The 24,460-nt window shown below is 38.2% G+C and overlaps 1 protein-coding gene across 2 annotated transcripts in view; it reads left to right on the top strand.

Moving 5' to 3' along the window:
• LOC121955533 (A-kinase anchor protein 7-like) overlaps window positions 1-16,624 on the top strand; it is a 65,581-nt gene extending 48,957 nt beyond the window's left edge. For both annotated transcript variants that reach the window (XM_042503539.1, XM_042503538.1), the window contains exon 10: window positions 12,464-16,624. In XM_042503539.1, coding sequence (XP_042359473.1) covers window positions 12,464-12,684 — 221 coding nt within the window. In that variant the 3' untranslated portion in view covers window positions 12,685-16,624. The remainder of the gene's footprint in view (window positions 1-12,463) is intronic.
• The last annotated feature ends 7,836 nt before the right edge of the window (window positions 16,625-24,460 follow it).

Here is a 24,460-nt window from a genome sequence, read left to right as displayed (position 1 = left end):
TGAGACACACACATTGCAATCAGACCTGTATGCGATTGAGAAACACATATGAAAGTGACCCAAACCAGATATGAACAGATCAGATTTTGGCCAGATATAAAAGAAAGATAAGAAGAAGCGAGATTAAAAGAGTATTAAAGAAAGATAGTAGACTTTTTTTCTCTATTTTCTTTGGTTTATAGACCAAAAAACTCATCGATATATCGATAAATTAATTTGCAGATTAAACAATGGTTAAAGGTTTTCATTAGTCGTAGCCATAGTTGAGATATATCCTTCTGGAGCAAGCAGACTGACTTTGCCATCCCTGCAGCCATAATGCTAGCCTGGCTTAAAAACACAGACAGTAATGAAAGCACATCCTGGCATCCTGCTGCTGTTGGACAGAAGACAGGATATTCTGGACTAATCTCATTTTCACAACAGGTTTAACCAGAATCTACTAATTGGCTCGATTTGTACCATATGGGCTAAGAGGTTTAGTCTGGCTCAATTAACACCAGTAAAAAAGACAGAGAGTATGTTAAGGCAGAGTTTTGTGTAAAGCATACTGATAAAGAAACAAATTCAGTCCCCTCAGATTTCTTTAGGTGTGTTTCCATCGCAGGAACTTGCTGTAAAACCAAGGAGGCGGGAACATTTACAAGAACGGCCTCGTAGTCTGTCCTCTCAGCCTTTGTGTCTCCATTGCAGTGAATGTCCCCTGTAGAACTCACTGGACTCTGGAGTTGACGTAATCATACTTGTTTTTCTTCTTCTGCTGGGTTTTTATGCTGCGTTCATGTGATTTCCGAAGGTTGGAGTTTCTGAGTTGGGAAGTTTATCTGCCGACTTTGTTTTGTTCATGTGCTTTGAGGTCGTAAAGTGGGATGTGGGGGTGGGGGTTGTATTTTAATGCTAAGAACTTTTGAACAAGAGGTTGAATGCTTTTTCCAGATTTTTTATATTTTTAAATAGTTTAATTTTAAGTTGACAACTCGTGTTATGAAATAACGTTATCAATGTCCGTATACTCACCTGGCACGCTTTATAGTTAAAAGTTTGCTTCCTTGCTACAGCTATTAGTTGCATATACTAAAATGTGCAACAGCTAAAAGTAAATGATAGCTACTAAGAACGAAATATCTATTTTTTTACCATGAGTTGTTGACACTGTTTCCATGCTTTCAGCCCTTTCTGCTGCCCTGAAATCTCACGCAAATGTCACAACTCAGCAACTCATCAAATCATCGAAATTACTCAGTTCCCACTCATAATCACGACTTTGTAAGGCTGTTCATTTTCCTGTAACTTATAAATACGGTACTTATGATATTTTTGAGGAGCACGTGAAGACAGCATAATCATACTTATTTTTCTTCTTCCTCTGCTGTGCTTTATGCTGCGTTCATGTGATATCTGAGGGTTGTAGTTTTGGAGTTGGGAAGTCAGTATTTTATTCATGAAAACTACTGCCTTTTAAAAGCAGTAGGGGATATGAGGGGGGATGCTATCTTTAAAAAATTATATTTAATATGTGAATTAATAATACGTTTCTTACCATTGACCAAACACTGACCTTTGCCCACCATGTTCATGCATTTATGACGTCAAGTCAGCAACTTATCTCCAAGTTGCCATGTTGTTTTTACAACATGAGAGTCTCCTAACGTCAATTGTCCTGGTGGGAAAGTCGTCATTCCAATTATTCCTACATCATGTGAATGCAGCATTAAAAAGGCGTTTGCAGTTTTTCGGGGCCACTCTGAAGTACTTGTCCTGAGGCAGGGACCTTTTTCACCCCTATAAAAGTTCTCAAAAATTGTCTTACGCGGGTGGTTCTTGTGGTAGAGACATGCACCAACGGGCAAGATGCTGTAAAACTGCCCCTGAGTTTGTGCGGTGGAAACGGGCCTTTTTTCTCATTCACTGAAATCTAAATATTAATACTTGGAGGCTTCAGCTCTTCCACTTTTTAGTTTTTTTTTCACTTTTCATATCTTGAGTTAAATATACAGCTTTTGCTTTTAGAGGAAAAATGGATGCCAGTTCACAGAGCGAGACATCAGGAGTGATATTTGAGAACAGGTCTTGAGACACACCAGTCAATAAATACAAGAAAGATGAGCCTGAAAGAGAGAAGCAGCGAGGCGCAGAGGAGAGAAAGTCAGAGGGGAGAAAGAGACAAAAAGGTTAAAGGAGAAGAAAAAGTCAAACAGATGTGAGAGAGGGAGCGCACTTAAATACAAGAGGTAGTGAAACCTGCTAGAAAACCTGATGTAAGTCAGTACAACCTCTGCGTTGTTAAAAGTTGAAGTGCCTGTCTGGTTCTTATCCCCCCGTCGTCATGACAACACTGCCAGAAAAAAAAAAAGTAGAAAGTAAAGATAGAAAGAGGCAGAGGGATTAAATAAGGAAGGAAAGAGTAGAAGATACCAGTGTTGCCAACTTGGCAACTTTCTCTCTAAAGTAATTGACTTTTCAGACCCTCTTTGCATTTTTATTTCTAAAAAGCTAATAGCGACTAATTTAGTGTCTAATTCAAACCATTAGGGAAAAGACAGAAATATATTAGCCCTTATTGTAATTTATTCTCATGCATGCTGCTCAGAGAAATGGCAGTCCATGTTTTATTGCCCATCAGTCCTTGGTCTCTCCCCTTCTCTCCTCTTGCGCTGTGCAGTGGGTGTGGGACAAACAGGAGCAGATTAGGCGATGCTCGCCGTGGATGTTCAGTTGTAATCAGCTTCAGTGGTTAAGGTGACGCTCTCGCGCTCTGGATTCGATGCACCTGAAAGTAGTGCGCCATGATTAAGCACTATAGCTCTAATGCAATGCAGATGTTTTGTTGAGGCTTTTTCTATGGAAGATAAGTCAGCAGGACTTTAATGCTTTCATTAATGTGCGATGATGTCACCAATATGCAAATGAGCATATGATGTCATCTAGCAACTTTTATCAACTTTTGAAGCCAGTGCTGGCTATATTCTCCTTTCTTTTATTTATTTATTTTTTTAGTAATTTGTGGTTATTTTACCATTTTTGATGGAGGGGGCATGGCACGCAGCAAAAGGTCGAGGTTGGAATCGAACCAGCGGCTGCTGCAGAAAGAATATAGCCTTTGTGCATGGGCCGCCCACTTGCTTTCTTGTCAGAGCTGGCGCCCCGTGTTCACTTACTTTAATTGGAGAAGAGTTGGCAACACTGGAAGATAAAGAGAAAGAGGAGATGTAGGAGCGAGGATATGAAGAGGCAAAGACCTTCTCTTTCTGGTGTCCCCCATGTCCCCTATATAAGCCTATAAGTAGTTGACAGCAAGAGACAAATGTGTTGTTGATCACATTTGAATTGTGCCATGAAACACACTCATGATGTCTGTTGATACAAAAGACATTGTCGCAAATCCAGAAAGATGAATTTTGTCTAAAGTTTGTTGTAGCGCCATTTAGTTTCGTCTGCATCACCCAGCTTGTTACGTAGGTAATTGTAGCTGTGTTCCAAGCACGAATGTGACGTTATCTGACCTGATGTGTTTTACTCAGTGACTTCTGGTCTTTTTATCAGCTGGGAAACTAAGACCTGTTGCTGGTGTGAGTACATCCAAGCACAAAACACACAGGCTTCATACACATCACGCACGCGACTTGCTTAGTCGTACTAATTGTGTGTTTTTACAGTTTTATACTTCAACAGTTTAACAGAAATTGCAACTTTGTTGAGATCCAAAATTATCTTTTAAAATGTCTGTGATTCATGACACAGTTGAAACATAAAAAAAAAAAAGATTTTTCTTTTGCCATTAACTAACGTACATATTTTGTCCAAAATAAGGTTTCATGGTTGTTCACCAGAAGGTAAGGGACTTAATTTAAAAACGGTGGTTAGTGGTTGGTTTTCAGCCACTGAAACTGTATTCAGAACCAGTATATGCCATATTTACAATATTTGCACCACTTTACGTTGCTGCCAGATAGCCCCTTCTGACGTTATCTCAAAGCCACCAGACTCCATTGACAGAAACACTAACTTTACTTCCCAGAACACTGGAGTTGCTGGTCTACTGCATCCTCGATTGGTTAATGTGTAAGGTGTGTAATTTGGAAAAATTATTTCAAATACATCTCAAACCTGAGCTCATAATATGTTTTGCTAAAGTGGCTAAAATATGTTTATTTACTGCGGCCCCAGTCCACAACAGTACATTGCTGAGTGTTGGTGTCGCTGGATTTGGTTCATCAAAGACACTAGCAAAGCAACACAGCACATAAAATAAACACAGTCGAAACATCACTTAGGCTGCACCGCCGTATTTAACTATACAGCTTTAAACGTTACAAATACATCTGAAAATAACCACAGAAGTTTAAGAAGTTGCCAATTTCTTATGCCTCTGCAATTGCCAGTTGTCTCCCTGAACGTGATTGTTGTTGTGTGACGACAAAGTAATTCGATCTTTAAACTCTGAGAAATATGCGTGTGTCTGTGCGTGTGAAAGATATTGTTGACTGTGTGAATTTGTGTGTGAGAGACAGAGATATCCTTGTTGCTGTGGAATCAGTCAGTGCACAGTGAGAGAGGCTTATCTGTGTCTCTGCTAGTGTGTGTGTGTGTGTGTGTGTGTGTGTGTAACAGGTACAGAGGGCGGCTTTACTGCCACCATAAAGGGCTTCATTTTGTCAGACCAAGATCGAAGAGGTCGATAAAAAACTAATTCTCACAAACACACGCCTCTTCTAAAAGACACATAGATAGAACAGGCAAGCAGAAGTCTGTGTATGTTGGGTTCATATTTTCTTTATGTTCATAACATCAGCAAGAACATATCTGATTAAAAAAGAGGAGGAAGAATGAATGATTTAGTCCTTGTATGTCCTCAATTTTCCCATAAAATGTAGCCGTTTGTTTTTGAAAGCGCTGCCTCCTCTGAAAAAACATTCAGACACTTTATCGTTTGACAAAGGGTTGTTTTTCATGACTTTTTTTTTTTCAGTTCACAATTTTGTGTAATAAATTATGCTGGTTTGTCTCAACTCGCACTCAAAAACTGCACACCTGCATCCTATTTATACACCGCAGAGTCTTGCAGCTTTTGGCAGTATGACAGTCAGTGGATTTGGATAACAATATTTTGTTCAGAATATTTGTGCATCCATTTCAGTGCTCCTGTAGCCCAGAGGTCCAAACCTAATCTTAAAAAATCACTGCAGTGTAGCACTAAAAAATCTCTCCCTTATGTTAGCAGACAAAGAGGCTTTTATGGCTCTGCTGAGTCGGGAGTACATGAAATCCACAAGACAGCGAAATATCTCTTCTTTTATGTGTGTGTGTGTGTGTGTGTGTGTTCGTTTAATATTCGATGTTTGTGTTTATATTGCAGATGTGAACCCACTCCATGCCAAACGCCCAAGTATGTACTTCTACATATGTCAAAGTTCATGATTACAGGCAAAAAAATTCACTCTGATCATCAAACAATCAATTTCAGATGATTAATGCTGTGATTCCCTTCAGCAACCTCTGGATTACAGTGATTATACTGATTACAAAAGATCATCCAAATCAGTGGTTTCCAACTGCTTTATCCACATGGGTCCAGATTTCTCCTTAGTCATCAGTTCAAGGTCCACACAGTTTAATATATTCAGCATCATACTTGCCTTTCGTCATGTCATTAAACTGGGTTGCTGTCTCTGTTAAGCAGGGGCATTTCGCGGATTTGAAGACATTCACACAAATCATAAAAACAAAATTAACTTTTTCTTATCCTTGATTTTTTTTTGGCAATACTTGATTCTGTAAAACTCCATGGCCTTTTTGTCGTTAAAAATGTTGGTGATTTAAAAATTTTTTGACAATTTTTGGCAATATTTTTGTATGTGGAAATTGTTTGACTTTTTTTATTTAAAACTTTTTTTTTAAGTTTTAATTTTTTTTTTTTTTTAAAAATAGTGGTAATTTTTGGGGGGGTGAGGATGATTTTTTTTATTTTTAGGGTGAAATATATTATTTCTTTGAGGTGGTTCTGTAATTTTTTTTTCCATTTTCTTTTTTTTTTTCTTTTAAAATTTTTGAAGATTTGAGCAAACATGCATTCCACATCTGCGGGTTGTGGTCAAAATCATACCATTTATTATAGCCAAAAACAAAACTATAAAAACAGAAACTGTCAGTGAATTATCAATTTCCAGTGGTCCTTGAACATATCATGTGGAACATAGATTTCATGCATTTTCACAGGGAGACTCAAGGAAAAATATTTGTAGCTTTGGGGAGAAAAACAGCCACCCTCTCAAATCAAAATATGATGTGTTTTTTACAAACTTGACATGTTCGCGAGTCACTTGTGGTCCATTCAGAATGGCCTCGCAACCCACCTTTGGACCATGACTCACCCTAAATAATCACCTGAAGCATTATGTAATCACTGGAATATCTTTTTTTAGAAATCATGATGAATCAACATCACTCATATTGGAATAAACTGGTCACATCTGTAGTTTGACTCAATAGCATTTTAAAAACTGCACTGGTCTAAGAATAACAGTTACGTCATGATGATTCCGACCAATGACACCGAATCTGCCTGCATTTTCTTCAGCTGATATCATATTTCTCTATGATCACTTTACCTCCCTCATCAGTTTAATTGAGTTTATCTAAATGATCCAAGCAGAAGCAGTTGTGTCCAGTTTAAGGAAGCAGGAAAGGAAGTGATTAAGGAGGCTGTCCATTACTGAGTTTATGGCCTTGTGTTGGCAACCATCCCCCCTCTCCTCTGCTGTAGCTTTTTTGACAGAGGAAGTCCCTCAGGGGACAAATACAAGGATTTTCTTACAGAGATCGATACAGTATCTCATCATTTCTACTTAAACAAGAAACTGTATCCAAAGGTTTGTGTCTACAGACCTAAAGGTTTTGAATGCAACAGTTTTACTTGCTGATATTTGACTTTCACATGTTGTAGCATACAAATACATACAATTTTTTATTTAAGACATTCCTCCGTGTATGTCTTTATAACTCCCTCCATTACAAAATTGTGTAAATACAGTATAAATCATGTAAACAAAAAAAGCAACTGTTGTACTCATAAACTGTATAAATAAAAGGACGTAGCCACTTTGACGTCAGTCATAGAGTGCTGCGCAAAAAACCTGGAGATTAAGTTTGCGTTTTAGTGCTTCTGGTACCCTTGTCTCAAAGTTAATGTTTTTTTTTTTGAATGGGTTTTTGTTTAAAAGGCTAAAATAAGTTTAGTGGCTAACACAAGTTTAAGAGGTTTCAAGTTCTGTTCTAAAACATAAAATTTGTCTGTAAATACCCCACTCATGAACTTTGAAGCTTTTATATGTCTTAAAAAAGGTAGATGCTAACAAGTGGCTAAATGAGACTACAGAACATCATCACGCCGAACATGGCTTTACAGCCTTTGTGTGGTAGGGAAGTTGTCGTGACTGTGGCTGAATGCGATTGCATTTAGGCCTCAAAACATTTGTTTACCATAGACTATATTTTCTGCGATAATCCGAAATCCAGTGGAAAAATCCAATGGGCTTTTTGAAGAGGGAACCAAGTTGACACTGACTTTGGCTTATTATTATTACTTATTTTTCTCTTACCTTTAGTTCTATCTATTAATCTAGGTTATTTAGCTGGAGATATTGGCCGTAGAGATGTCTGCCTTCTCTCCAGTATGAACTTTTTAAAAAACTGAAAACATGTTACCTTGCTTAGTGGTGCTAGCTCAGCTAACAGTAGATACACACCTTCGACTTCGCGGTGATGCGGTTGTCGAATGTAGTTTGGTTGAGACAAAGTAATCTCTGCATGAAACTGCTCACAACAAGGTCTGTGGATTATTTTAAGTAGCCATTTCTGAAAAGAGACATTGCTGTTGAGTTTTGCAAATATTGTTGGGTTTTTTTTGGTGCTTTGAGCACCACAAGCCGAGTGCTGTGTAGTTTCATTGTAATGGGGAGAAGACAGACATCTCTATGGCCGATATCTCTTACACCCAGCAATTCACACCAAAACTATCTAGACTGATAAATAGCCCCACAGCTAAGAGTTAAAATATGTAGTTTGGGTTTTTGGGACTGAACTGTCCCTTTAAGTACAAAATGCACCTAGTGTTATGAAAGGTCCCCTCACTACTTGCAGTAGCTTTGAGTACTGTCAGAAGTCTTTCCTTTTGGGAAGTGCATTAATTACTTCCCTTTACCAGGGATCTGCCATTTTTATTTTACAAATCCACAAGCCCTTCTGAAATAATTAGCATATTGACTTTCCATTACAATGTGGGCAGAATCAAGATAACATGAGCGCTTATTAATTCCAGATGTAAATGCAAAGGCCATTATCCAGATAATATGTCAAGACACACGTTAATATCAGGTGTAAATTATGTAAATCACTCTTAAACTGACTCCAGTTTTAGTTGACGCAGCTTGATTAGAAATGGCCAACATCCTCTTAGTTCCACATATGGGTGTGTTTATGGTTCACAAAGAGAAGCAGATTTTAAATGAATTCAGTCAGCTGCAGTCCTGAGGGCTCAAATCCCTCATCAAACTGCGGTCAAAGGTTTGAGTCAGTTAAACTGACAGGCAGGCTGCAGGTTATCAAATATCATCGCAGTACAACAGCAGCAGGGCTTCTCACAACAGAACAACTCAATAAACCGTGACTTCTGTGTACAAAAACAGAACACCATGTTAGGTTCAAATCAATTTAGCAGAAAAATAAGACGGTGAAGCCGATTGGAGCGCACAGTGACGTAATTGGATGAGTGAGCATGAGTGTTCATATGCGGCTGTGCTTCTGTTTGGCTTGTTGTTTGCAGGATGAATATTTGGTTTAACACAAATCCATGGATACATAATGGATGTGCACACACTGATAGCGATGGTGAAATGCTGCAGTAAGAGTAACTGGAATTTATTCCAGTAGTCTGTATGGTTGATCTCAACCCAGCAGAGAGCCGGAGGATAAAAGAGGAGTGTATAAAATATCCACAGCATGGATGAGCCAACAGTAAATCATCTGTAGCAGGTCACCATGGACTGAGAGCATTTGTTCATCTTATTAAATTTATACCTAGCAGTACAATACCTGGAACTGTTAAGTTGTGTATTATAAAAAGACATGACAAATAAATCTACCTTGTCCCTTGTATGGAAACTAACAGGTGCATTTCACTGATATCAGGGACTTTGAACAGACGTTGGAGCAGGAAAATTCAACTGAACCTGCTTTGCTTTGGGGGCACTTTTGCAGGAGCCAGTCGCAGTAGCCTCATACATGTTTCTAGGATTTGGGCAAATTTCAAGGGTTTTAGGATGTTCCTAGGATTTTAGTATATGTCTAAAATTTTAGGACGTTTCTAGAATTTCAGGACATTTCTAGGATTTTAGCATGCGTCTAGGATTTTAGGACGTTTTTAGGACATTTCTTGGATCTTAGGATATTACTAGAATTTTAGGACAATTCCAGGATTCAAGGAAATTTCTAGGATTTCCGGATGTTTCTAGGATTTTAAGACGTTCTGGAGATTTTAGGACATTAGGGGCTTAGCTAGGACCTCTGTCGATGGATGCGGGGGATCCTCCACTGACTCTTTTTCTGATAAACAAGCTCAGACACAATAGCCATCCCTTCAACTTTAGTGTATACACTGGAGCAACTGTTTCCCTTTGTAATCATTTAAACTTAGCCTCTCCTCCCCACAATGCTTGTACAAACAGCACTCACTACTATTCAGACATGTTGCATGTGTTGTCATGGAAAAGCTGATACTTCAGCTAACTAAGCTAATCACCAGCACCTCCCTGTCCAACAGAAAACAGGCTTCCTCTCCGTCGCTCTTCCTTTCCATCCTCTGCTTCCTTTACTCTCTTGTTTTGGAATTAGCTTCGTCCACTTGATGTTGTTCCTCTCTATATTTGTGTTTTTAATGCACTATGTCCACAATTTTTGTATTTTTCTCTTGGATGCATGCTGTACATGTCTATACATCATTTTTTCTGAAAATCATACATACTATACATTTTAAGTCCCTAATGATACATAAAGAGAAAATACACCAAACCTGAGATGCACTTTGTTTTATTAATAACTGCGTAAGCTGATGTAAAAGTCCATATGCCTAAAAGTCATTGATACTTTGTGTCATAAAGCTCCATAGTACCAGTAGCTGCTAAAAACTGCACAGGTCTCCTTTAAAAAGAATAATAAATAATACTGAAATATTAACAGTAGCAGTAGGTTGGTAAGAAAAGTATTATACAATAGAGAAAAGTATACACTTTATGGATATGATTCTGACCCCCACAAACCTTTATCCTCCCTGTTCGCTGTCTTCCTCCTACTTTATGAACTATCACTTTCTATAATGAATAACAGAGCAGCGCACTGCTTTCAAATGTAAACAAGCCTGTGGGTCCACTGGGATCTGTGGTGTAAAATATAGGCTTTGGGAGTTTGCCTTTGGCCTTGGTAATCAAATGTTGAGATGGTTGGAGTGGCTTTCGAACCTCTGCAGCAGTGTGTGTCTGTGTGTGTGTGTGTGTGTGTGTGTGTGTGTGTGTGTGTGTGTGTGTGTTTATGTGTGTGTGTGTGTGTGTGTATGTGCGCGTCCGGCAGATTGGATGGTTGAATGATTCTCTATTACTCTCTCTCTGAATGGTTCAGTGCAGACTGTCCATCGTACAGCCTGCCTGCCTTAACTGTCTGCGCGTCTTACTTTTTTTCTTAACTGGCTTAATGTTGGTCTGGCTCCTCGTCTATCTCACCGTCTTTTTGTCTGCCATTTTGTCTGTCGCAAAAACAGAGCCAACCGTGCACTATAGAGCTTTTCTTGTTAATTAACTTTCTTTTCAATCACTCCAGGAGGTAGATTAAATCCGAAATGCACGTATAGAAGAGCCGAGAGATCTTTGTTTACCTCATCTGTTATTATCAACTCTGTCACATCTTGTCTATTGTCGTCACATCCAATCTATCGTTGTTGTATTCAGGCTGCGATGACTGAGTATGTACTCATTTATCCTTGTCAGATAGTTATTTTCTGTTTTCATTTTGAACACGCTGGAATAGAAATGAAGTCAGCCCTGGTGTTATATGAAAAGACGCCCAAACACCACGGGAGGTTTACAGTTACAATCAAATTCATAACAGACTTTATGGCTTTAAATGTGACTGCAGTTAAGGTTTTAAACATGTCAGTCCTGTCACATATAATCGAGTAGACTGTTGGCTACTGGCATAAACACAATGGGAAAGCCACTGTGATAAAAGGTTTCAAATTCCAAATTTATACTCTTTTTATAAGGTTGGAAATGGATTACTGTTCCCCTGAAGATCCCCTCAGAACTGCTTTTTGCAGCAGGTTTTAAAGCATCAATGCGTGCCACTTTAGGTGGTATAAACTGCAAGAACTGTAATATTGCAAAGATATATATTTCCAGAAACATAAGAGACTTAAACTCAAAGTTTCTCAAATACATAATTCAGTAATATGTTAGAAAATGACATATAAATCATTTCCCAGAGCACTATTCCAGTGAAATATTACTTCATTTACTTTAAAGCCACACTAATCAATTTTATATCAAAGGAACACTTTGCCTTCCAAATTATCATTTGTAAATCAATTACTTATACCATGTTATACTGAATTTTTGAAGAATAGTTTTTTTTGCTTAAAAAACTATGAACGAAGAATCCAAAAACAGCCATTCTTGATGATTTGAAGTCATAGAGGACCACATTTAACAACAGCAACACTGAATCAAACCATCTTTTTACAAACTCTCACACAACTTGTGCAGTATAATCCAAGTCTCACTTATCCACTTGTATGCTCAGTAATTGCCACACGGACAGCCCTTTCTGACAGGAAGCTGAACTAAAAGTGAAACTTAACTATGCTCTCTTCAAAATCCAGACTCCACAGACAAAAACTGTAATTTTACCTCGCTGAACACAGGAGCTGCTGGTCAACTGCTGCCTCGATTGGTTAGTTTATTTGTGTTATTTTGTTACTTTGGTGTTCAAGGCAGGGGGCGGTGTAGCGGTTAGTGTCAGTCTATCTGTGGTGTCACACTAATATCCGCCGTTTTTGCGGGTCCATGAATGCAGCGCAGCAGGTGGATTTCTCTTTATCTCCTTCGCAGCTCGTTGATACGTTCACAGCTGATCAGATCGATAGATGAGAGGAGGTATTTGCAGATTTTTGTAAGTGAAAGACAGTTTTAGGCTCAGCAGAATACAATTTTAATAAAGTAAGAGGGCAACAATAAAGTGCATCTGATCTGAATCTGAATTTCCCTCTGCGTTGGAGGGGACCAAAACCAGAGCTAAAAGAGGTTAAAGTTGGACTCACATCTGTCTGGTGGCTGGAAACATACCTCAGTTTCTCTGATAGTGTGATAATGTGTTTGTGTGAATGATTTTAACGTTGTTGTATTGTGATTGTTCTACCCAGGTGGGCGTCGTCGGTCTGAGCCTGATGAGGCGGAGCTTCTGAGGGTCAGCAGGCGATTGGTGGAGGATGCCGTCAATCGCGCCTTGCAACAGTACAAACAAGAAACACTTCAAAACGGGGGCGGGCCTAACGCCACGGCGCTGCAGCCCCCCGGAAACACTGAGGAGACTGCGACAAAGACGGACACTACAGCTAACTCCACCACGGACACCAGGAAGTGACATCATCGGACTGAGGTACAGAGACTGAAACAAACAGCCGCCCAGAAAACATCAGCCAGGCCTGGCGAACCAGGAGAAGAGTCAGTAAGCCCTGGGCACAAAGCCTGAACCAGCCAACCAGTCAGCCCAGTTCGCTGACGAGCTAACCCAGCAAGCCAACCACACCAGCTAGCCAGTCATGCTAGCTCCCTGCCCAACCGACCTAGCTTGACACAGTGCTAGTTAAATAAATGATGTAGCTTGAGTTTAGTGCCACGTGACCGTCCCGACAGGCCAGCTCTAGCATGTCATCCTTTGATTCTCACTCAGCTGTCGGTGAAACCCAAAAACATGTGAAGCACGCCTCTAGAGACACACATGTAGGGTTCACTTTGCCTCTCACAAACTGCCCTTTAGGAATAAGATAAATCACATTTTGTAGAGTTTGGTTTACCATCACCTGCACGTAAACTGGGACTCCATATGCTCGATTTCCTTGTGAAAAAAATTAACTCTCTTTACTTCAACATTTGAAGTGAAAAGAATATTTTTTTTTAGCTCACATTTCTCTTAAAAAATCAGTGCGGTCTTCACTGAAAAAATATTACTCATCTGCTCATCTTTGTGGCTGAAGAAGGTGTTTGAAAAGAGCTGGTTTGACTGTGTTGTGACTGGATTCGTGAGGTGTTGGACTTCTCTGCAAGTTTTTGTTGTAGGCCTATTTTGCAACACGTCTGGGTTCAAAGCACTTTGAATTCAAATTCAGGAAACTTCAGACTTCCAGCATTTAAATTTACTTTTTACATAAGATGCTTGTCTGCATACCACACTGCATTTTTGTCCTTAAGTTGTTTATGGAAAGTGATCTGACCCCAGCTGTGCTTTAAGTATTACATATTACTGTTGTGTTAACCATGTGTGTCCTGCCAAGGCAGCACTAAGACAATCGTCAATTTAAGATATATTATAGGCTCTAAATTTACATTTTCAAACAAGCGATACCAGCGTTATGGCTCCTCCGTTGGGTCCAAAAACACTGTGGAAGCCTACAGACTGTATCAGCATGCAGACTGTATCACATTGATTTATTTCCACTAATAGCACTAACTTCATAGAGGATGAATTGGAGATACTTAATTGCATATGCTAAAGATGTAATAACACTCCAGTAATACACTACAAGTTGCCAAGAAAGCGTTTTTACTCCTTTAATGCCAAAACCTCCATTAATGACGTTGGTGCTTGTCTCAATGAAACTTCTATTAAACTCCTATTTTTATGTGAAAGGCCATAATTACAATTACACGCAGGCATTCATTTCATAACTCAGCTTCCTGCCTAATTATATGTAACTGTTATTAATTTTTTGCTTGCATACTGTATTTTTTTGTGAAATGAATTTGAAGCAGCAGCAACATGCACAGATGATTTTGTGTTAAATCCGTTCATGAATTGTTTGATGTTAGAAGGTAACTTCAGTATTTTTCAACCTGGACTATATTTCTCATGTTTTTGTGTCCAAGTGACTAATGCGAGCAACAATTGTTTAAACTGTTCCAGTATTAAGTGATACAGCTGCATGCATCTGCAGCAAAACGGTAACCACTAATGGCATTACAGAACTGTCAGTTTACGTCCACTTGAAGTTTTTGTTTTTGCCACTTACAGGCTCAGATTGTTATTTTAAGTGTTTGGAAAGGATCTGTACAGAGATAGACCTTTTTGTTAAAGAGCAAGATCCTTTTAACCCCAGAGAGCCCTGAAATTGCTCCCACCAATTCCACCCAATTCCTTTTAAATAAATAGTAATTTTAGTATGTATAGAGCCATCATATTTCCTTATGTAACGGGTGAATTGAGGGTTTATTTCAACCAAACCAGAGGTGGTAATTGTTGCAACATTGAAAATACCTTTGTTTTTCTGTCAACTTTGAATGAAATGCAATTTTTTACATGGCGTCTGCTGAGTTCGGCGATAGCGATTTCAGGGATGTTTCTGGTTAAACAAAAAAGATCTTACTCTTTAACAAAATGGTCTATCTTTGTAGACATTTCTATAATGTTGTCAGAAACTTAAAATAAAAATCTCAGCCTGTCATTGGCAAAACAAGCACTTTAGTGAATGTGAATTGATGGAGCGCAAATGCCCAAAGTGTTTACATTGAAGCCTGTTTAATGGGTAGCAGCTGCAGCGCTTTCACTCAATACTGGGCTTATTTCAAAAATTGTCGTTCCCATTTTCACTTAGACACAAAAGCATGTGTACAGGTCAAAGAATATCAGAGTTCTCCTGTAAAGCCTGTAACACAGACCGAGGCCTGGCTGTTTGAGGCTCAGTGTTTATTTGGAGTATTTCTGTTGATGTGAGGAGCTTTTATTCTGAAGTACTGTACAGCCTGTGAAGTTCTTCAGAGGGTGATGCTGATGTTGAGGAGATTAACTCAGACAATCGCTGCTGTCAGATGAAAACCCCACAGCTCTTGATTTCAGTGTCTTCCATCCATTTGATTTTTGCTAAACTTGAAAATTAAATAATCGTGCTTTTTTGTGTTCTGCATTTGACCCCACAGCTCATGAAGTCTATACAGAAACACACTGTGTGAAATTAAGGGGATTTTTTTTCACTTTGTGGAGATGAGGTTTTTGACTGACAGCATGATGATGATGATACCGTTTGGATGAAGGTGATTGGTTAACTCTCTGACATTATATGTTATTTTATCCTTTTTATTGTTTATATTGCTTTGCTGTCCCTGTTAGAGAAAAGAATTTCATGTGAAAACATGTTTTGTTTTGAAATGAGAAAATTCAACGGTAAAAAAAGCACAAAATGAAGAATTTGATTTCTTAATTGTCTTTGATTTCACTTTGTAAAGAGCAGGTAAATATAAAAAATGCTGTTAAATCAAACCACCTCTGTTCAAAGTGGCCTTAAGTCACTAAAACAAATACACTTTTTCATGTAAGTGCTTAAGGTGACAATGCATAGGAAACGCCCGGGCCACACGGCCACCTCGCTGAGCTGTCGCCGCTCGCACGCTCGCACACGCAGCATCGTTGCTACGGTGCTGCTGCAGAGCTGCCTGCTGCTCTGAGGACTGTATGTCCACAATTACAAGCAGGTGTGAGTGACAAGTGAGTCCCCTTGTCTCATTTTGTGTCCCCTCTCTGAATTTCAGAGGATTTCGCTGGTCCTTTCCCCCCTCAGCAGCAGTTTGTGACTTTTGGGGTGGATAATTGATCCGTCGATCTATTCAGAGCTGATCAGATCAAATAATTCAAGCTGCTGCAACTCAGCAGAATGAATTGATAAGTTTCACTTTTAATGTCCCTGACGTTCTGCTGTGCCATCTGTACTCAGTGTACTCCCTGCGTTCCGAGAGCTTGGTGCGATGAATAATTGAATAGTATATATATATATTATATATATATATATATATATATATATATATATATATATATATCTATTTCGTGTTCGGGTTGGATGCATGGTGGCTTTTGGCGTATGCTTGTACGCGGAAAGCACTGACAGAGTGCTGCTATTTAGCAAGTTTGGAGTGAAAACGGGTTGGCGATGCTCACACAGGCAGAGTAGCTAACCTCGTAACACGGGCGCCGTGTTACCGTAGGTGTTCTGCAACGCACACGCGGTGCTCATGCAGGCAGTGTGGCCCGGGCATAACGTTCTCAGCCAATGTGGGGCGATAATGGCTCGTTTTGCTGTGAGATCTGCCAAAGTCTCTTAAATATAAACCTGTGACTTAAGAGTGGGATTCTTGAGTAAAATGTTTTAAAAAAAAAACATCCACTATGGAGCAGAATTCATGTCATTTCTGTTTCTGAGATGAATCCATTTCCGTCAGCAGTTGTATTTCCCTCTGTGGTGTGAACAGGTGTGAGCTGTTAAATGTGCTCTCATCCCTGTGAAATCCACTTAAGTCCCGTCACCGCGGGCTCGTTGAAATGTCATGTCAGTAAACAAACGTGGATTCTGTCTTAAGGTGGACTTTGAACGCTTTGATCTTTTATTGTCACCGGATCCTTAATCTCCTAAAAATCCCCTTTAATACACAAGTTGTCCTGTTGGCCTGTAGTCTGTTCATCTGTCTCTGAGTGTGTGTGCATTTCTTTGTGTGTGTGTGTGTGTGTAGGATGTTTGATCAGTCGTTCCCCAGAGAAATTCTTGTCTCTATCAATCATGACAACTCGGAGCTGTGTGTGTGTGTGTGTTTGAGTGTGTGTGTGTGTGTGTGTGTGTGTGTGTGTGTGCGTGTGTGTGTGTGTGTGTGTGTGTGTGTGCGTCTATACAAATTTGTCTTCTCTGTTTGTCTTCCCATGTGTCCGTGTGTGCGTCTGACCGCGAGGGTGTGTTGGTTGTACTGTGTTGTAGATCTTGTTCTGCTATATTTGAACAATAAAACAGGATATGAGATTCAAAACCAACAGTGCTGTCTCTGTCTCCTGTTTTCAGTCTGGGTGTGCAGACAGGTCCACAGAGTACACAACGCTTTACAGAAATACGGCAGAAATAAATTTGCGAGGATTTGTATGAGGTGATATTGGACTGCGCCCAAATATTGTAAAAGGACAGCATTATTAGTGACTAATGTGTTTTTGATAGATGGGAAGCTAAAAGCCAATTACAGCTTGTTATGGAAGCATTTGTTTCCTAAATGTTGTATCCATTTTGAGGTAAATAGCAGCCGGTAGATTCACCAGGCTGTATTCAAAAAAGCAATTTTTTGCCCTAAATATGAACCGTGACGTCAACACTTAGCCACAATGTACTTTAATTCCAGAGAGAGTGCACCTTCTGAACATCCAATTTTATTACGATAAAGTGGATCCGGTCTGTTGAATTTTGCCATAATATCGAGACAGTAAATACCACCGCTCCTTAAAGAAGTATTTCACTGCTGGAAAGATGTTCTTTTCATAAAACTGAAAGCCTCTGCAGTAAAAAAGGTGCAAAGACTTTCAAATTTGGAAAAGGATGCTTCTGCTCAATAGGTAGAAAACCTACCTACAACTACCAGAATGCATTGAGCCAGGCGGGGCCCTTCTGGCCGTTCCACAGTTGAGAATTCAATCTAAATTTTATACCCATTTTATAGACTTGCTTTTATGTGATGTTTTTTTATTTTTATTTATTTTTATTCATTTTATTTCCTTTAATTTTGTGCTATTCTATTTGTTTTTTATTTATTTATTTTTGCTTTTATTGTTTTTCGTCTTTTTGTATGTATTATTTTATATTGACGTTTTGTGTCTTGCATCTTGCATTATTTGTCCCCAAACTTGTTTTAATTTTGTCTTAACTCTACCTTGTTTTGTCTTCCTACCTTGTTTCGATGTCTATCCATGTGTTCGGTGGGACTATCTGGCTTTTTGTTGTTGTATTGGCCTCTGAGTATCCAGTTTCTGCCATTTCTGCTTTTGCTTTGCTTTGTAAGGTGCTCTAAAAAGTTATTATTATTGTTTTGGTTAGTTTTTTTTTTAAATTTTATTTGTATTATTGTTTCATTTTTATGATTTTAATTTATATTAATTTTATTCATTTTTGTTCTTTGCATTTCCCTGGGCAGAGAAGGCATGCCCCGCCTCAATGTCTCTCTCGCTACAGTACTCGCTGATGGGGTCTTTCCTTCACCATCCTCAGAAAATTCTTGTATTACAGCCAATAATGCACTGAAATATTTTTCTGAAGACATTTTGGGTGAGAAATAGGCAAAGCAGTAACAATTTTGGAAAATACGAACGCTTGAATAAAAAAAAGATGAACTGTCAAAAAAGTGTCATAAATTTAGGTAAATGTTATATTTAAAAAAGGTTGATACCTGACATACTGTGTCCACTATGTTTGCTCTTTTATTGTGAAAATATGTGCAGGAAGTCAGTAGGTTTAAGAGTGGATCTGCTGGAATGAATTGGTGAATTAAGCTGCTGTTTCTGTTTTTAAAGAGGCTCAGAGTGGTGAGTATGACATGACTCTTGTGTGAGTACATCACTTTAAATTCTCCACGTGTGCTGTTTTAGTGGGTTACAGGTAATTCCACCTCCCTCAGGGTGTTTTTTTACACAGATGATTTCACCCTGACACCTCCCTCTCCTGCTGTCTGTGCTGGACGTGTTTGGGTGGGACAAACTCCGGGAGGACTTGTCAACTGTATTTTGCCCTGTGGATAATTGGTTTCACTGGAACTCTGAAAACAAGGACAGTATCACATGACGCTCCGCATGCAGACAGGAGAGGAGGTGAGTTAATGATCCTGGTGCAGTTTGTGGTCTGTGGGCAAAGTCATGCCAACGGGAGGCAGATAGGAGGACAGTGAGTGATATTCATTTGTTGTTTTGGATCCAGGAGCTGTTTCACCCCCCCCCCAAAAAAAAACACAAGATATGCAGATATTCACACATTAAGCATAATGACACATTTGACAAACTAACATGCACAGTAATAATAATATTAATAAACTACATTTGTATAGCATCTTTCATACAAGAAATGCAGCCCAACATGCTTTACAAGAAAAAAACATAAAAGCCAAAAAGACATGCATCAGCAAATCAATAAAATCTACTTGATGATACTAGTAAAAGTAAAATAAAATAAGGACAGAAATTTATTTCACAGAATGCATAACATAAAATGGAAAATAAGATAAATAAAATTTAACGATCTGACATTATTAATAAAATAAGCCTAAAATAGAGTAGATAAAATGCATAAAATCAAGGAAAATAGAGCATCTTAAAGCTGTGCAGCAGTATGCAAGGACAAAGCAGAATACAAAGCAGCCAAGTTAGAGCTAGTTAAAAGCTAACGTGAAGAGATAAATTTTAGTTTTCTTTTAAAAATATTTAGCGAGTTCGCTTCTCTGATATCTTTAGGTAGTGTGTCCCAGAGATTTGGGGCGGAACTGACAAATGCTGCATCCCCAATTTTCTATTTACTATTGGCTGTTTTCATTAATGATCTTCCTCTTCCCTCTGCAGACGTTAAGGAGGTCTAAAGCAGAAGTGCTGAAGGCGGCCTCGAACCTGTTGCAGCAGCAGCACTGGGACTCATGGTGAGTAAACATACAACACACACACACACACACACACGTAACTGAAAGGCACAGTGTTTCTCTCTTTGTACTTTTTCTTCTGCTTGTTTCCCTTCGTTGAGATCAGCTTGAGGCAGATAGGAGGACAGTGAGTGATTAGGGGCAAAAAGAAACTAAAAAGGTTAGATTTCGACAATAAAGTCATAATATTACAAACATGAAGCCATAATTTTAAAAAATAAAATTGTAATAATTTTAAGCAAAAAAGTCATAATGTTTCGAGAATGAAGTCATAGTTTTACATGAAAAAAGTATGTATGAGCATGAACTTGTAATATTACAAGAATAAAGTGATAATAATACGAGAAAAGAGTCGCAATTTTACAAAAAAAGTTGTAATTTTATGAGGATAAATTTGTTATATTATGAGAATAAAGTCTGGATTTTACAAGACAAAATTGTAATTTTACGATAAATAAATTTGTGATTTTATGAGAAAATTAAAAACAAAAACAGTAATGACAAACAGAAAGTACCTTCCTCTTCTTTCTGCAGACATTTAGGAGGCCTAAAGCAGAGGTGATGGAGGCGGCCTTGTATCTGCTGCATCAGCAGCACTGGGACTCATGGTGAATAAACATACAACACACACATAACTAAAAGGCACATTGTTGCTGTTTTTGTACTTTTTCTTTTGCTTTCTTTCCCACATTGAGATCACTTAAATAAATGAAGAGAAAGTCTGTAAACTGACTCCTAAAGGCCAGTGCGAGGCAGATAAGTGGACAGTGAGTGATTTTCTTTTGTTGTTTTGGATCCATGATTTGTTTCACACCCAAAAAGTCAAAGTAAAAAAAATAAAAAAATAAAAAAATAAAAATAGAAATCACACAGATTTTCAGACACTGAGTAAAATGAAACATTTAACAAACGTTAATGACCTTCCTCTCCCTTCTGCAGACAGTTAGGAGCTCTGAAGCAGAAGTGATGAAGGCGGCCTCGTACCTGCTGTACCAGCAGTACTGGGACTCATGGTGAGTAAAAATACAACACACATATAAATAAAAGGTGCAGTGTTGCAGTTTTTGTACTTCTCACACCAAGATTCACCTTTAAAAGTAAAGTGAGTAAAATTTGGGGGTATTTAGTGGCGTCTGGCAGTGAATTGTCATTGGTGGACTGTAACTAAGTGCATTTACTCAAGTAGTGTACGTAAGTATTTGTGCTTTACTTGAGTATAGTTATAGATAAAGTATATCCCACTAAATGTTACACATCGGTCCTTTAAATAAATGATGAAAAAGTCAGTGTGAACTGTGTGAAACGGGGTCTTTGGGGTGTTACCATCGTGAAATCCTGCCAGCTCCTTCGTTTCACAGCTTTCCTCGTAGTGAGAGAATCTGTTGAATCATGTGGAGTAATGCTGCATATCTAATAACTGGGATTTAGTCATCAGCTGACCTTATGTGATAAAAGAAAGTGTCATGATGGGCTCAGATTCAGAGTGTTTCGAGTAGAGTTTACTTCGAATTAACAGCTTGCCAACTGAGACTGTCAGAGGCGTGGCGATGAACGGTTTTGTAATCGCCTGTCCAGTGTCATAGAAACAATCCGAGGACAGATAGCATCGTCTCGACTCTTGGAATTTGCCCTCTGAGTCACGTCTCTCTGTTAACGTGGACGTTATGTTTCATGTCAGAGTTACAGAGCTGGCAGATTTTAGATTTCAACCATCCAAGAGATGTTTAACAAACCTCTTACATTTGGTTGTGTTTTGTCTCTGGCCTGGAGGAGCTTTTTGCTGACTGAATAGATGCTGAATGATATGTTTGCTTCAGTTATTCTGATGCTTGGGATTTGAGATAATCTGAGATTGTGGTCTATGGGGAAAAAAATGAACTCTGTTGCTTGGCTGATGGTACAAAGTACTGGCAGGTGACGGCCGTCTCTGTTTGTGTATACGTAGAAATGATCTGATGCTGCCATCGTAGCTGATGAAGGTCTGCTCGATCGAAACGCCGTTTTTTTCAAACATGTAAGCTATAAACGGGACAGTGTGCAGGAGTTCCTCTCTTTGTCTTTAGATTGCTCTCTCCTCCGATGCACCTGTCACACATTCAGGTGTGCAGAGACCTTTAGAGATTTCAACATAAAAATGATGTCAGATTTCATATTAAATACTATACTTTACTTGGGAACTCAGGATTTCTCCACCTTATAAATTCTGGCATCAGCGACTGTAGAAGGGTCGTTCCTTACCATCCCAGCCAGACCTCCCAGTTCATTTCATGGATTTTCCATGCAAAAATTATGTGAAGTTAGATATTACATTCATAATGCCATGCTATATCCTGTAGCTCTACTTCAAATACTTTTGTAGACATCCATTTTTCAAATTTTGTCTCTGGAGCTAAATTTAATCATTTTTGTGATTTTATTCTAAGTCTCACAAATTTCTTTCTTTTCTTTTCACTGGAATGCACTGAAATTTGCACTGACCATTCAAGAAAGCCGAAGGATAATTTGCAACATGTATTCATATAAATTGATCGTGTAAATTGTCTCTAAATGTTTTACATTATTTTATTTTTTTTTCCCAAAGAAAGAATATTTAATTATCAAAAAATATATATCTCCACATGTTTTCACTATTTTTATTATATGTATTTTTAATTTAGTTCAGTCACATCTAATATATAAAATTAGTATTAGAAGTATAGTATTATTGGTATGCAAACATATATAATTTGTGACACTGTAATTAGTAGTATTACCAGTATTAGTATTATTTCCATGAATATTTTCCATTGCAGTACTTTGAAAATGTCTCAGAAATGATTAAAAAAACCATGAAATTTAGTATCCATCTTCTTTTAGTTAACAAAAATTCTAATTTATTATTGTTTTACCAATCATAGTTTTGAATTTTTTTCACCGTATATTTATAAAGGATAGCATTTAACGTATCATTAAACAAGAATAAATGATCAGAAGTTTACTTATATCTTAGCAAATGGTCTTTTAGATTTTTATTTTTGTATAAAGTTACATAAGTCTCTTTATTAAGACCTCTAAAACTATAATATGACAAATAAATATGCCTACCTTTGAACATCCCACCACACAGAGCCTTCATGTCTGGATGGATGGATTTTTTTTAGCGTAACAAACCTAAGCTGAGTGGTAGAGATGACTCAATCAGACTGAGTTAAATTCAACACATTTTCCATTTAGATATCAAAATGTGGTCTGACAAACTGTTGAGCAGGAGGTTAAAGGGCGAGTCAGGACGTCATTACTCCACTTTATCTTTACATAGCAAATAGTCGTTTGCTCATATATGATGTTCTGAATGTTTTGTGTGGTTACAGAGATGTAGGTTATTTACTTGCAAATGGGAAAGAAAAAAAGTTAGTTAAAAAATATGAAAAAATATGACTGGAAAATCATTTTTGTCCGTATTGCTGTTTACTTCAGTGTTAAAAAATACTGTTATTCAGATAAATGGCCTCAAGTATAAAAAATCCCAGTATCACACGGATTCTAATTACTGTATTAAATCAGCCAAACACATATTTGTTCAGCTGAAAATAATGTGGGTTCCCACAGCGTTAAAAGAGAGCTGTAATTTGTGCTGTTCCCCTGAATGACAGAGAGCGAGCATCATTCCTCCTAATAGATGCTGTGTATCTGTATGTGGGTGCGCGGGGGAGGAGGGGGGATAAGCTTGTTCATATTCCAGTCATGTTTGAGTCACCTTGCAGCCGAGGCTCTTCAACACAAAGAATGGCTCTCCCTCCCTCTCCCGCTGCCAGCACTTCAGTTTCTTAAAATTATTATTGTGATAATTGCCAGCTCTCAGCCCACGGCCACGGTGAGATGATTTTATTTTATTATCATTACAGTTTGTGTTGTGCACATTTGGCGCTAACAAGAGCAGAAAGTGAGGGGATAAATATAGTCAGCTGTCCAGACACAGAATATAGAGCCCACTCACTCACTTTGTTTTATACGCGCTTGCACACACACACACACACACACACAGATACATGTGTTCAGAAAGGCAGATGGTGCCAGATGGAACTGAGACTAAAATAGAAAGAGAAAAGAGGGTAGAAAGTAAAAAAAGGATATTTTGTCTTTCAGAGCAAAAGCAGAGAACAACCCTGTGGGCTTCAGAGGGCGCAAACACAAACACACACCAACGTGCGCACACACACACACACACTTCACAACACATCATACAGAGGCATGCTGCATGTGGACGCTGACCAAGTTTGGTCATTTTTTGTATTTTTTCATTGTTTTATTTTTTTAAATGCCAAAAGAAGTTTAAAATTGTCACATTAGTTGTTCTGAATTTTGACAGCTCAGCACAACGTAATCAGTGTGTCTGACTGTGTTTTTTAATTTAAGCTAGAAAGCCGGTATGATAAAAACAAAAATTTCTTCTTAACCCTTTGAAACCTCTTGTTCAGATGCCTTTCACAAATATTTAAACCTCTGAAGCTTTAGTGAGGGAAACATGTCACGCAGAATAAATGAGAAGAAAACTATTCTTAAGAAAAACACACAAAAAAATTGAAAGTCAAGTAGAAAATATATCTTTGTAAATATGTTTAAGAAAATGTATTTATTATTTGATTTAATTTTTAGCATTTATTTTCAGGTAGTTTTCTTTTAAAATATACATATGCATTTACTTTTTTATTTCTTTCTTATTTTCAGTTGATTTTTTTGTTCTTCAC

The sequence above is a fragment of the Plectropomus leopardus genome, chromosome 16, assembly GCF_008729295.1.
Source record: "Plectropomus leopardus isolate mb chromosome 16, YSFRI_Pleo_2.0, whole genome shotgun sequence".
In the NCBI taxonomy this organism is placed as follows: domain Eukaryota; kingdom Metazoa; phylum Chordata; class Actinopteri; order Perciformes; family Serranidae; genus Plectropomus; species Plectropomus leopardus.
Note: the sequence above shows the minus strand (reverse complement) of the source record. Positions and strands in the feature narration are given on the sequence as shown.